This window comes from Myotis yumanensis, unplaced genomic scaffold (genome assembly GCF_028538775.1).
Source record: "Myotis yumanensis isolate MYYU_CA2020_CCGP unplaced genomic scaffold, mMyoYum1.0.hap1 SCAF_2, whole genome shotgun sequence".
Classification (NCBI taxonomy): Eukaryota; Metazoa; Chordata; class Mammalia; order Chiroptera; family Vespertilionidae; genus Myotis; species Myotis yumanensis.
The window spans coordinates 39,802,708-39,815,245 of NW_027223753.1; the positions used below are offsets into that span (position 1 = coordinate 39,802,708).

The following is a 12,538-nucleotide window of genomic DNA, read 5'->3' on the forward strand; positions in this document are numbered from 1 at the left end:
GGCCGGTAGATATGATGTGCACTGACCACCAGGGGGCAGATGCTCAAACAAGAGCAGAAACCACAGGCATGGAAACATGGTACAGACTGAAGAATCTCAGAGGGAAGGGGGGAGGGTGGGAAGAGATTAACCAAAGATCTTACATGCATACTAGAGGCCCGTGTATGGATTCATGCACTGGTGGGGTCCCTCAGCCTGGTCTGCAGGGATCAGGCCGAAACTGGCTCTCCGACATCCTCCGAGGGGTCCCAGACTGTGCGAGGGCGCAGGCCAAGCCAAGGGACCCCACTGGTGCACTGGGCCTCTAGTATACTTATAAAATCATTGGCTATTTGGGTGGTTTTAAACATCTCATTTTTATAAATAACCCTGACACCGATATTTTTGTGCATAATTTATTCTTTATGGTTATTTTTTCTTAAATAGAGCTAGTTGCTTGCAGTAAAATTACTGGGTTAAGTAAAGGGTCTGGGCATTTCAGATATACATTGCCAAATTATCTTCTAGAAAGATCACATCATTTTATAGCCATGCTAACCATTTGAATGTTATGGTCAACTCTTTGCTTCCTTGTCAACTTATTTTTTGCTTTTCTAGGGATCAAATTAGAAAGCTTAATGAACTTGGCAGGGTAAGAACTGCTATTGCCACATCACAGGTTAGGAAACTCAGGTTCAGAGAAGTAAGATGATATGCCCAGGTCCCACTGGTGCCAGGCCGCAGAGGCTGTGCCAGCCTCCTTTTCAAGTTCCCCCGTCCCTTCTCTTGCTGACTCCCTAGAAGATATTCTGATGAACAAAAGGCAACAAGACATAAAGCAGAGGTCTGGGTTACCTAGCTAGTGACAATTTAATCCAGAGTGCTTTGGGGTTCTCCTCAACCAAATACCCACCAGAACATGACATGCAAACTAGCCAAGCTTACAAGAGCTCAAATAACATCTTCCCTCGCTCTTCTCCTTCCACATTCTGCTACTCTCTCTCCATCAGTGTCCTGTCTGCTACAGATGTCTTTCATAATTGGTTTCTCTGAGGCCACATGGAAGATTTACTGTCACATGAACATCGGTCAGACTCTGTTGGGTCTAAGCGATTTGATCAATATCATTTGTTTAAGAAATATTCCTCATGTACCTATCATGCCTTAAGTGCTATATCAAGAACTTGGTAATGGAGATGAAGATATGGTTTCCACCAGAGGAATTAACAATTTAATAAATTCCACTTAAGTTCTCTGAAATAACTTCTTCATTTCTTTCTCCACCCTAGGGCGTATTTTGATCATCTTTCACCTGAGTGATTGTAATGATACCTTTTTTTTTTTTTTAACTTGGGAAACATTTATTTATTTACTTTCCCACATCAACAGTCATTGATATGAGTAGCACAGCCCTACAGAGTGTCTCTTATATCCTATGGAGAACTTCAAGCAGGTCACAGCATTATGAGCTCCTGTCTTTGGTCCCACAGCTTTCCCTGAAATGACCTAGGTCAGTGGTCAGCAAACTGCGGCCCCTTGAGTGTGGCTCTTCCACAAAATACCATGTACGGGCGTGCACGTACAGTGCGATTGAAACTTCGTGGCCACACTCAAGGGGCCAAAGAGCCGCATGTGGCTCGCAAGTCGCAGTTTGCCGACCACTGACCTAGGTAATGACATGCTAACATATGTTCTACTCCGACTTCCTCTGCAGTGTTCTGTGGAGGGCTGGTTTACTCCCTGAAAGGCAGCTCTGACTGTATTGTCCTCCTGCTCAGAGTTCTGCACGTCCTCATTTGGTGGCAGAGAGCAGGAGAACATTCTGAAGGGCCCTCCAAATTCAGAATGCTGGATCCTAGATAATGTTTTTTTGTTGTTGTTGTTGTTTTTTTTTTGTGTCTCATTTTGTCTTAAATTGCTAAGGACTACACCTAGTATCCTAACAGCCCCACAAATCAGCTGAAACCAGACAGAGAGCAGTAAGCAGCATGCAAGCATAGAAGGCAAGTCTGTCCTGAGGAAAGCGCTAGTGTCAGCCCCACCACATTCCAGAAGACTGAAATTTAGGTCAAGGACAAGGTAGGAGATAAGACAGATGATCATATTGGATTTTTTAAAAATATGATTTTTATTTTAGAGAGAGGAGAAAGGAGAGGGAAAGAGCTATAGAAACACCGATGAGAGAGACACATCGATCACGTGCCTCCTGCACACCAGTTCACAACCTGGGCATGTACCATGACCAGGAATTGAACTGGGGACCTCTTGGTTCATGGGTGAACACTCAACCACTGGGCAACACCAGTTGGGTCATACTGGATTTTTAAAAAAGCCAAATTCAGTTCTATGTTATTTATATGAGAGACATGAATGTGAATATGGAAAACAAAAGATCAAATATCTATACTAGGGGAAATACTAATGAAAATATCAGTAGACATATAATATTGAGCACATCACTTCAAGACAGAGAATCTCTAGGAGACAGTAGTGGAAAACACTAGCTGGGTGAGCCTGGGCAGGTGCTTAACCTGTGCCTCAGTCTCTCGTCTATAAAATTTGTTTAATAATAGTGTCTACTTCACAGGATTGTTGTGAGACTGAATGAGTTAATGTATATTAAATATATGAAACAGTGACTAACCCACAGTAAGAGCTATATACATATTTTTGTTAATAGTATTAGAAATAGAAATGGTTACAACATAATGAAGAAACATTCACTTTACTAGAATATATTTCAAATTTTGTATGCAATTAATAAAATAGAATATATAAGGCAACAAATGCTAGAACTTTTGGAAGAAACAGAAATTTGCCATCCTTGTGTGAGATTTCAACCAATTTCTTTCAAATGTTGATGAATCAAGCATCTAAAAAGTCATAAATTTATGGAAGATTTTTAATAAGAAAATTAACACATACTCGATTTAAAGTACATAAATTGATCCCTGTATCAAAAAATTAGAGAACTCAAAAAATAGAGAAAAGTCATATATTTCTAACATGCACATAGAACATTTATAATAACTGACCATATACTTGGCATAAGTCATGTCTCAGAACATGTTAAGGTACTGATATCAACTACTTTCTCAGACCACGATGTGCTGAAGATAGATACGACACCAGAATGGATCAGAGAACATGGAAACAGGTCTTCAGATATTGGATACTTGGTATGACAAAGGTGGTGCTGTAGGTCAATGAGAAAATAGGGACCACTCAACCCTGCCAGGACATTTATTCACATGGAAGAAAATTCAATTAGACCTCTACTTCCCTATAAATACAAAAATCCATTCCAGACAGTGTAAAAGATAGAGCTGTTTTAGAAGATAAGGGAGAACATCATATGACCTTGGGATAAATACTTCTCTAAGAGATACAGCAGCAGTCATAAAGGGTAAATTGATAAATTCAAACACATTAAAATTAAGCATTTGTGTTCATCAGAAGCAACAAGCTTGCCAAAAACCTGTTTTCTAGTTACATAGTTCCCCCACCTGTCAAAGTGTTATATATCCTTCTGCTTCACCTTGGCACAGAGACTGCCCTGATCCCCCAAATAATGGAAATGGTACCTACTCTGAGCTTCCAGATTACTTTGCTCATTTTTTTTTAAAGGAGGTCCCTTGTTACCTGAATTAACCAACTGTTTTGGTATAAGGACACATGATGTAGATTGGAAAGCCACAGTCCCTTCCTTAGGGAGCTTTCATTTAGAGGAGGGGACAAGCAAGAAATAAGACCACTACAACTCCGAGGAAAATGTTCTGGTTAAGGAGGGGTATCTATCCTAAATTGACAAGGTCAGAGAGGACTTGCTGGGGAAATCTGAATTCAAGCTGCTGGGTGGTTGGTTTTGTGACATGATCACATTTGCATGTCGGAAAGTTTGGAGAATAAACTGCAGTGGAGGTGAGATGGTCATTCAGAAAGTTGTTAGAATCCAACTGAGAACAAGTGAGGGCCTGCGTTGTGGCTGGGCAGAGGGGACGGAGATGTGGGAGTGTTTGGAGAATTATTGGAAGAGAAGAGGGTGCAGGGCAGGAGAGGAGGAGTTAAGGACAATGCCTAGAATTTTGGTTTGGGCAATTGAAACAGTCACCAACATAAAGATTAGAAGAAAAAGACCATATTTGGGTGAAGGGTTGAGGTTATGAGTTATTACGAAATTCTGAGTTTCAAATAGAGTTAGCAGGCCTATTAGAGTGGAGGAGAGAAATCCAACCTCCACATGTAAATTTTGGTATCATTACCATAGTGAATTGCTATCAAAGCCCTAGTGTGGATGAGATCATTCAAGAACATACAAAGGAAGAGTAGAAGTGAAATAGGAAGAGTTGAACAGCAGAATTAGAACTCACACAACACCCACACAAAGCCAAAAACAAGCAGGAGGAGCCACAGCCAAAGATGAGAAATAAGAAATATTAATAATCTGGAAACCTGGGGAAAGTATTTTTTTTTCTTTAAAGGATGCCATAGTCAACAGTTTAAGATATTATAGTGAAATCATGAAAGCTAAGGATTTAACGGTCTGTGCTAGCTGTAACAAAGAATTATTAGTGGCCTTACCAAAAATAAGTGCACTGGTGTGACCGGCACAGAGGTCATTGCTGTGAGCTTGAAGGGATGAGCAGAGGAGACTTCAGTTTAGAGGGAAAGGATGGATATGTAGCCAGAGGGGGAGTCAAGTTTTGGGAAGCTTTCTTTTTGATAGGTTATAATTATTTAGTCTTTGAGAACAGAGGTTTTGTCAGATGGTACCTCCTATCTCCCCTGTTGCCTTGTCCACAGATGATTAAACAAATGTTTGTTGCATTGAAATAAGTTCAAGTCCCTAGATTCAAGGATAAGAAACAGGTTCTAAAGCTCCAGTGACGTTTGAGTCACCTTCCACTGTTAGAGCATCTATGTTATTTATTGTTTTCCCTTCTCATTGGGGGGATGTAACAAGTTGCTTTTCATCCAAGACCCAAAGATGCATATGCAACAAGACACCAGGACGTGGGTTAAATACCAGGGATGGACAGAAGGTAAACGGACTTACTTTGACTCTTTTTCATTGGTGGTCACGTCAGCATGCATAATAACTTCCTGGGACCTAAGTTCTAGAATCAAGATAGGATCAAAACAGTCCATTATTAGGTAGGGTTTATACAACCCTGGCTTCTCAAATTGCACACAATTACCTAATTATCCAGGCACATCCCCAAGCCTCTTTTATCAAAACCTGATCACAGAATACAGATAGGCTGAAAGGATCAAAGAACGAGAAAGTTCTCATTTGGGAAGAGATTCAACTGAAGTATTAAAAAAAACAGATGCCCTCATATCTCAAATGTGCACACACACATATTTAGATCAATTTGATTCCAGAAATGTGAGTTGTTGAAAGGATCAGTTTTAAACTAGGTTTCCATCATCCTAGACCTGGATAAAGATGTTATACTGAGTCCTGGCCTGTGTGGCTCAGTTGGAGCATCGTCCTGTGCACTGGAAGGTTGCAGCTTTGATCCTGGTCAGGGCACATACCTAGGTTGTGGGTTTGATCCCCAGTCAGGGCAGGTATGGGAGGCACCAATTGCTGTATCTCTCTCACATCGATGTCTGTCTGTCTGTCTGTCTGTTTGTCTCTCTCCCCGCCCCCCCAACCTCTTCTTCCCTCTTTGGAATTAACTTTTTAAAAAAGATGTTATAACTGCTAGAATAGTGAGAGGCTTTTTCTTAATTCCTAAGGAAAAATACGAGTTTAATAGAATATTCATGTTGATTTTTTCCTCCCACAATTTTTATTTCAAACCATTGGTAACTGATCCTTTATAACAATTGTGCATAAAATGGAATCTGACTTAGTACATAGTCATTATTAGACATGTTTATTTTAGGATATTCACATTCCTTGGTGCTCTACATAGAAACCCATAATGTTCAAGTGATTCACCACCTGAGCAAATTTGAAAATTTTCTGGCATAATTATTTATAATTCACATTCAATTACTCATAAATTTGGATGGGGTACAATGCATGTCTATTCTAAGTTGGCCTTTTTTTTTTAACAAAGATATTTTGGGAGACCTGTAGTTTGACCAGGTGTATATAATCTTTTAAAATTTTGTTCAGCAAACTCATATATGTGGACTATAATATATATTTGAATTGCCAAGTCAGAGTGAAATTAAAGCAGCCACCATGGCTAGAGCCCACAAAATCCAACAGAAGACATGGCCCTCTTTTAATAACAGATTAAACTTAACGGGACATGTGTTGAGAGCCTAGCAAGGCACTGTGCTGATTTGTGCACTTTTGTTTTTACAGCAAAGCAAACAATATTGCAACAACCCAGCCTTGATTCAGTTAGCGTGTGTGCCACAACATGATCATGCTCAACTTACTACATTGTAATTAGGGAGATCTGGCTATCAAACCTTCAGGTGGCTGTGTGGTATAATTCAAATGCAAAAGCTTCATAATCCAAGAGACCTGAGTACAAATTCCAGATCACTAAAGTAGGGATGTGGATCTTAGAGCCTCCCTGAAAAGGGATGATAATAACTTTTTTTTCTGGGATTTTAAGAGGCCTGGGATATAGTAGGCACTTGAGAAATGATACTCATCTTCCCCAAAGTCAGTACTACTGTTGTGTAAAATTTGTTCTTTGACTTGGATGTGTCAATTTTTCATTAAATGTGGAGTGCAGGCAGGATGACTGCTTCTCTTTCCTGGCCCCAGACTACACCAATCTGTGTGGTTTTGTGCCAGAAATAAGTAAATGTCACTTACCTAAATCCGGCAGCGAAATGGAAAACGCACTGTTATGGACAAAGGGCACAGAAGGGTTAGGAAAGAAAGCCATGTTCAGGAGAGCACAGTGATGACTAGGTTTCTTGATACTGATGTCTCTAGTCAAAGATGCGGGCAGAGCTTACCTTCCCTGCATCTGTGTTCTGACCCTCTCCCTACTTTTTCGATGAGCTTATTTATCCCAAGTGACCACTTATACCCTTTCCTACCAGACAGCTTCAGGCTGCCCCACGGCCCTGCCCTTCTCCATCCAGGATTCTGTTTCTGCCTTCTAAACTTCCAAGATGGCCATCAGATGCACACAGCCCTCTGGAGACACTGGGCCCTGCCTATGTCTATGCATAAGCCAAAGGGATGAGGGCAGAATTCCAGGCCAGGTGGAGCTGGAAGATGGTAAACTGCTAAGTGGGTCAGGACATTTGGCCCAGACAGATGGTTGGCTTCTCCTTAAATCTCTCAGTTAGGATCACATGGAAGGAAATATGATGTGGTAGAAAAAAAATCCATGTATTTTAAGCAATTATTTAAGTTCAGTCCTACAGGCCCAGGTGCTGGGTATACAACATGATTAGACACAGTTTCTGTCCTGAAGTAGCTTGGGATTTAGTAAGGGAGAGAAAATGTAAATTAATGTGATACTGTGTGAAAAAAAAACATGTGATACAGAAATGTCCAAAGGGACAGCACTTTTGGGAAAATCAGTTCACCTTCATGTAAGCCTCAGTGTCTTCATTTCTAAAGTGAATCCCAATGCCTATCTTATCTTACCGAGATACTTCTGTAAGGATGAGCATACCTAGCGGTTGTGCCCAGGACACATGGACACTCAGTGATCCTGCTGGCGTGTCTGTAAGACCAGGCTGGGTGCTGTCAGCACTGGGACATGCAGGTTGGAGTGGAAGTCAGAGAGCGTTCTGACTGGGTCCTATTTATAAGGGACTGTGGGTGTCATGCTAATCATCTTTGTTGGAAGCATCTAACTGGCTAGTGCCAGGGTTTGCCTCTAGGTCTCATTGATTGCTGGAGCCAAACGCCAACTTTCTCCACAGCCAGGACTGCGATTCATAAACCCTGCATTCCATTGGATCTCTTGGCCGATCTATACCCAACAGACAATTAGACTTAAAGCTGCGTAACTTGGAGGCTTTATCATTGAAAAGCACTTCAAGGTAGAATAACATAATTCCAAGTCAGTATTTGCAATAGGCAAATTATTTTACCATTTCCTGTCCTCGTACAATACAGAGCTGCATGTATATCTGCACACCTATCTCTCTAGATGAGGGAGAGAAGTGCCTCCAGAGACTACACGGTCTCCCTTTCACTGCATGCAATAGGAAACAGGCTCTATGGGAGCAAACACAAAGTGAATTGCCCAGTTACACATTGAATAAATGGAAGAGCTGAAACCAGAATTCAGACTCTAGGCCTCCATCTCTTCCTATTACCAGTGAAAATGTATCCCTCCCAAACATTGGTCATTAGTGGGTGACCTTGGAGGGTTTTTTCAGGCCTAAGACTTGGAGATAGATGGACCATTCAGCTGAAAAGTTCATCTTCCCTCTCCACACATTGCCTTTCTCAAGAGAGGCAAATTGGATTACAAAGTGTAGACAAATAAAAACCACTGGAACTTGATGGAATAAAAACGCATAAAGGGCGGTAATTAACAGCATAATGCTTACTGATACCAGGAGTATATGCCAAGGGTGATGAGGTCAGCTTCCTTTCCAGATTTTGCTTAAGACTTCCCTCTACCTTATAATGTTTTCTCATTAATTTTTTCAAAAGGGACTTTGTCGTTTTTTTTCCATTAGCATCTGTGAGTGTGGTGCACTCAAAAATGGGCAAGAAGAAGGCAAGTGATAGCCAGGGCCTTTGGTTTTACTTTCTGGTATGCTCCCCACTGTGTCTGAGAGCAGGATGGAGACCATCCGGCTGTGTGACTGACTATGAAACTGGCACTGCCAACTGTCTCCTGGAAAGAGAAATAGAAGAGGACTTTTTTTTTTTTTTTTTACCTTACATTTTCTTTCAACTTGGTTGTCTTCATCTTAAATCTATCCTTTTCTTTCTTGAAGAATCTCTGTAGTCTCTTAAGTGCTTTGCCATCTAAACTAAGAGAAATCAGAGGGTAGAAACAGTGTTTGAGAGAGTACTAGAAATGGAAGGCTGGTGTAGAAATGGAACACCCACCCAAGGAAGAGCAGGAAAATGCCTCACCAACTTTCTCTTCTCTGTTTTGGTGCCAATATGAAGTAGCACAAGCCAGTCAGCCATGAAGGGAATTATTACATTTCAATACAAACGTTTGTTTACCCTAAATGGTCTCTATTTTGCAGTTTATGGAGCAAAGTCTTCCTTTTAGAGAGACTCAGGGAAGCATGGTTTACAAACTATACTAGAAATAACGTATAGAAATTCCTGCTTCTAAAATTCACATCACTGATTTTTAATTTACCAAATGATATCATACAACAATAACTGACTACCCAGCTGATGAATAAAGTTTTTTCAAATATGCTCTTGGGATTTTGGGGGGTAGGGAGAGGGAATGATACATGCAGGTCATCCCACCCAGCATGGATCCTCTTTTTTTCCTACAACCCTCAAACTTCTTGCTTTTGACCATTGCTGTTTTCCTTTCCACAACGTGCCCCTGATAACTAAACTTGACAAACAATGCCCACTTCAACAAATACTGTTCTTGAAAACCTTGGAATGGAAGCAAATTTTTGTTGACATTTACTTATCTCTCACTTATTTTCTAACACAATATCAAAGTCCCTATTCTGGGAGATGGACATTTTCTCAAAAGAGAAAGCAATGTAATTTGAAATTTATACCATGTGATTGTGTACAATTACAGGTGTTCTATTTACCTCCATTCTCTGTGCAAATCCTCCCTAAAGATGGTAGGGACGGGGAAGGGAGTTACTTCCTAAGCTCATCATCCTAAACTAGCAGGACATGCCATTAGGTAGGAAGCCAAGAAAGAGAGAAACTCACTCTATGTTTGTGGAGTTGCTCTTTGTTTTGTATACATCTTCATACATTTCGTTACTATTTTCTTCTGAAATTAAAAAAAATTCATTCATTATAATGACAATAGTTTAGATTCATATTTAGCAAAACCTTATTGGATATTGATCAGGTGCTTAGGTACTTTGATCTTTTGTTTGTTAAATAATTTTTATTGAAACATATGTACATATTTTTATAAGCACATGGTAAAAATAATTAAACCTTACTAAAGTAGTATATACAAATGAAAATTAATATTCGCTTCCACCCCTGAGTCCAAGTCAATGAAAGTTGGTTTATCAACAGATTCCTTTCTTCTACCCTCCCCTTTGGCATATTTAACATGTAGCAATCAGAGCCTACACATCAGACATTGTGTTGAATTCTGGGGAAATATTGAAGAATTAATTCATCTTGGATATTCTTTCCCTTCACAGCATGGCACAACACAAAAGCTTAATATACACAGACAATCTTTGAATCCACCTTGACAATGGAGGATTTTCACATTCAGAACTCAACTTCACACAGTGAGTTTAGGGGAGCTATTGAACATCTCTGTTTAATGACCTCTAAGAGGGTTTCTCCATCTAAAATCCTTGCATTCTAAGAAGGATAAAAAACAACCAGAGTAGCACCTGCTGATCCCTCCTCCATTTTTCCGTTCATTCATTCAAAAAATATTTAAAAGATGTTATATAACAAGTACCTGGCATTGTGCTAGGGGCTAAGGGAAGAGAGTCATTAATCAAAGAAATCATATAAATATAAAATTATAAGTGACAGGTGCTATGAAAAAGAGAGCCTTGTTGCTCTGAGATTGTACACCAAGGAGAGTGTTCACTGGGGGAGTAATGATTGAGCTGAAATGAGAAGAAAGGTCAAGAGTCACTTAGGCGAAGGGGTCCAGGGGAGGAAAGAAAATTCCAGAAAGAGGGAGTAGCATATGCAAACACCCTGGGGCAGGAGCTTGGTGGGAGCTTGGGAGCCTGGCAAGTCGGAGGAGCTAAAACGTCAGCATGACTGGATCTCAGAGATGAAGACAGTACCAAGGGAGAACACAAGCTGCAGAGGGAGGTAGAAGCAACCCACTCAAGGCCTTCAGACCATGTTAAGGTGGACCGTAAAAGTCCTGGGAAGCTGTGAAAGTGTTTTACGTAAAAACATTCCTACAATCAGACTTCTGTTGTGAAGAGATCAGGAAGGAAGCCATTTCACAGCAATGTTGCTTCTTTGCCACAAGAGCCCCATTACCAGCACCTTCACCTTCACAGATCTCAGTGCATTTATTCACACATACCCAGGCCCACTGCACTGCCCTGAGCTCCCTGTCACCCACCCAACAGGTATTATTAAAATATAAACAAAAGATAAGTTATCATTAATCAGCCACTGAGCACTCAGCAGTTGCTACTGGCGGTTTCAGAAATGTCGTCCTTCCTTACCACTATCTGAGGCAAATGAGTTGGAGAAGTCCGACTTTGATCTGTGGGGAGAAAAGAAACAAAGACCATTCATCTGTCCCGTGGAGCCTTTAAGGTCTCACCACACTGCTGAGGGGCTGGGGTGCACTTACTCCTTCCTCCCAGGGCACTCAACATCATCGTAGGTCTCTTCTGAGATGGATTGTGGCCTAAAGGCCCCTTGGCCTGGTGCTTCTTTAGTCACCTCCAAGGCCTCCACATACCCACCTGCAAGGAAAACAGAGAAACCCCTGGAGAACGAGCACTATCATAAATGCACTCACACCCCTCACTGGCAGTGGTGGCAAGAATAGGAGAAGGCAGACTGCATGCACTAAAATGGTTTACCATCTTGGTCTCTAGGAAACTTTGCAAACCACTTCTCCTTGCAGAAGCTCAGCTATGAGTCTCTAAAGTTGGGATAATGATCAATAGCACCTACGCTTACGTGATTGTGGCAAGGATTGATGCATTTTTATGAAGGAGGCTGGTTCCCTAGTGAACCAGCAACTCCTCCCTCTTCTTTGATGGTTCTTGCTCTAATCTCTGACCTCAAAGGCAGAAGTCCTCTAGGGTATGTCCCTGGGGCTCCTTCCGCCACCTAAATGAGCTTATCTACTTTTGTGCATTCTTTTTCCCCTTAAAGTAAAATTTCTTAGACAAGTTGACTAAATGCCTGTCAACATTTAATATTCATTAATGTTGGAATCAGCCAGAAGATGGTCTGCCAGGTGGAAAATGTACTGGGGTGTTAGCACAAGCAGCTAGCCTGTTAAAAGCAGGTACTGCTTTTTTTCACAGAGCTGTAATTTTGTCATAACCATAAAACTTCCTCCTTTTTATCAGCTGGCATAGGTTAATATTTAGAGCATGGGTGATTCAGAACCATTTTCAAACATGAACTATTAATCAGAAATAAATAGTAATATATCTGCAAAAAAACAATAAGCAAATTGAGTTGTGTCTATTAAACAAATGAACCCAGTAACAAGATTTTATCCTCTGACAAGAAGTCAGTTAGCACATAGGCCCCAAACTATCTCCATGAAGTCAGCTCCCAGAGGCATAAGGTCTTGCTTTTTCTTAAGGAGTTAGCAGTGAATTTCTCCAAAACAAAACAAAGATGCTGAACACAAAGTTGCTTAATTCTTAGTTTGGACATTTTTTTCTTTCTTTTTCTTTCTTAATTCTTCCTTTTGGCAGAGTCAACTGTAAATGTTTGTGAATTCATTTTCAGACATAGACAACTCCCAAAGTTACA

General features: G+C 40.7%; 2 protein-coding genes across 4 annotated transcripts in view; one reads left to right on the top strand and one right to left on the bottom strand.

Moving 5' to 3' along the window:
* The window catches only part of PRKAA2 (protein kinase AMP-activated catalytic subunit alpha 2), a 99,758-nt gene that overhangs the window by 72,828 nt on the left and 14,392 nt on the right, over positions 1–12,538 (top strand). The gene's annotated exons all lie outside the window — the stretch shown is intronic.
* The window catches only part of FYB2 (FYN binding protein 2), a 93,952-nt gene that overhangs the window by 8,599 nt on the left and 72,815 nt on the right, over positions 1–12,538 (bottom strand). For all 3 annotated transcript variants that reach the window (XR_011470238.1, XM_070405214.1, XM_070405213.1), the window contains exons 10-15: positions 11,391–11,505; positions 11,260–11,300; positions 9,800–9,863; positions 8,812–8,907; positions 6,770–6,798; positions 5,036–5,096 (exon numbers count right to left, since the gene is read on the bottom strand). Coding sequence is in view for 2 of the 3 variants with exons in the window: in XM_070405214.1 (XP_070261315.1) it covers positions 5,036–5,096; positions 6,770–6,798; positions 8,812–8,907; positions 9,800–9,863; positions 11,260–11,300; positions 11,391–11,505 (406 nt within the window). In the remaining variant the exon portion in view is untranslated. The remainder of the gene's footprint in view (positions 1–5,035; positions 5,097–6,769; positions 6,799–8,811; positions 8,908–9,799; positions 9,864–11,259; positions 11,301–11,390; positions 11,506–12,538) is intronic.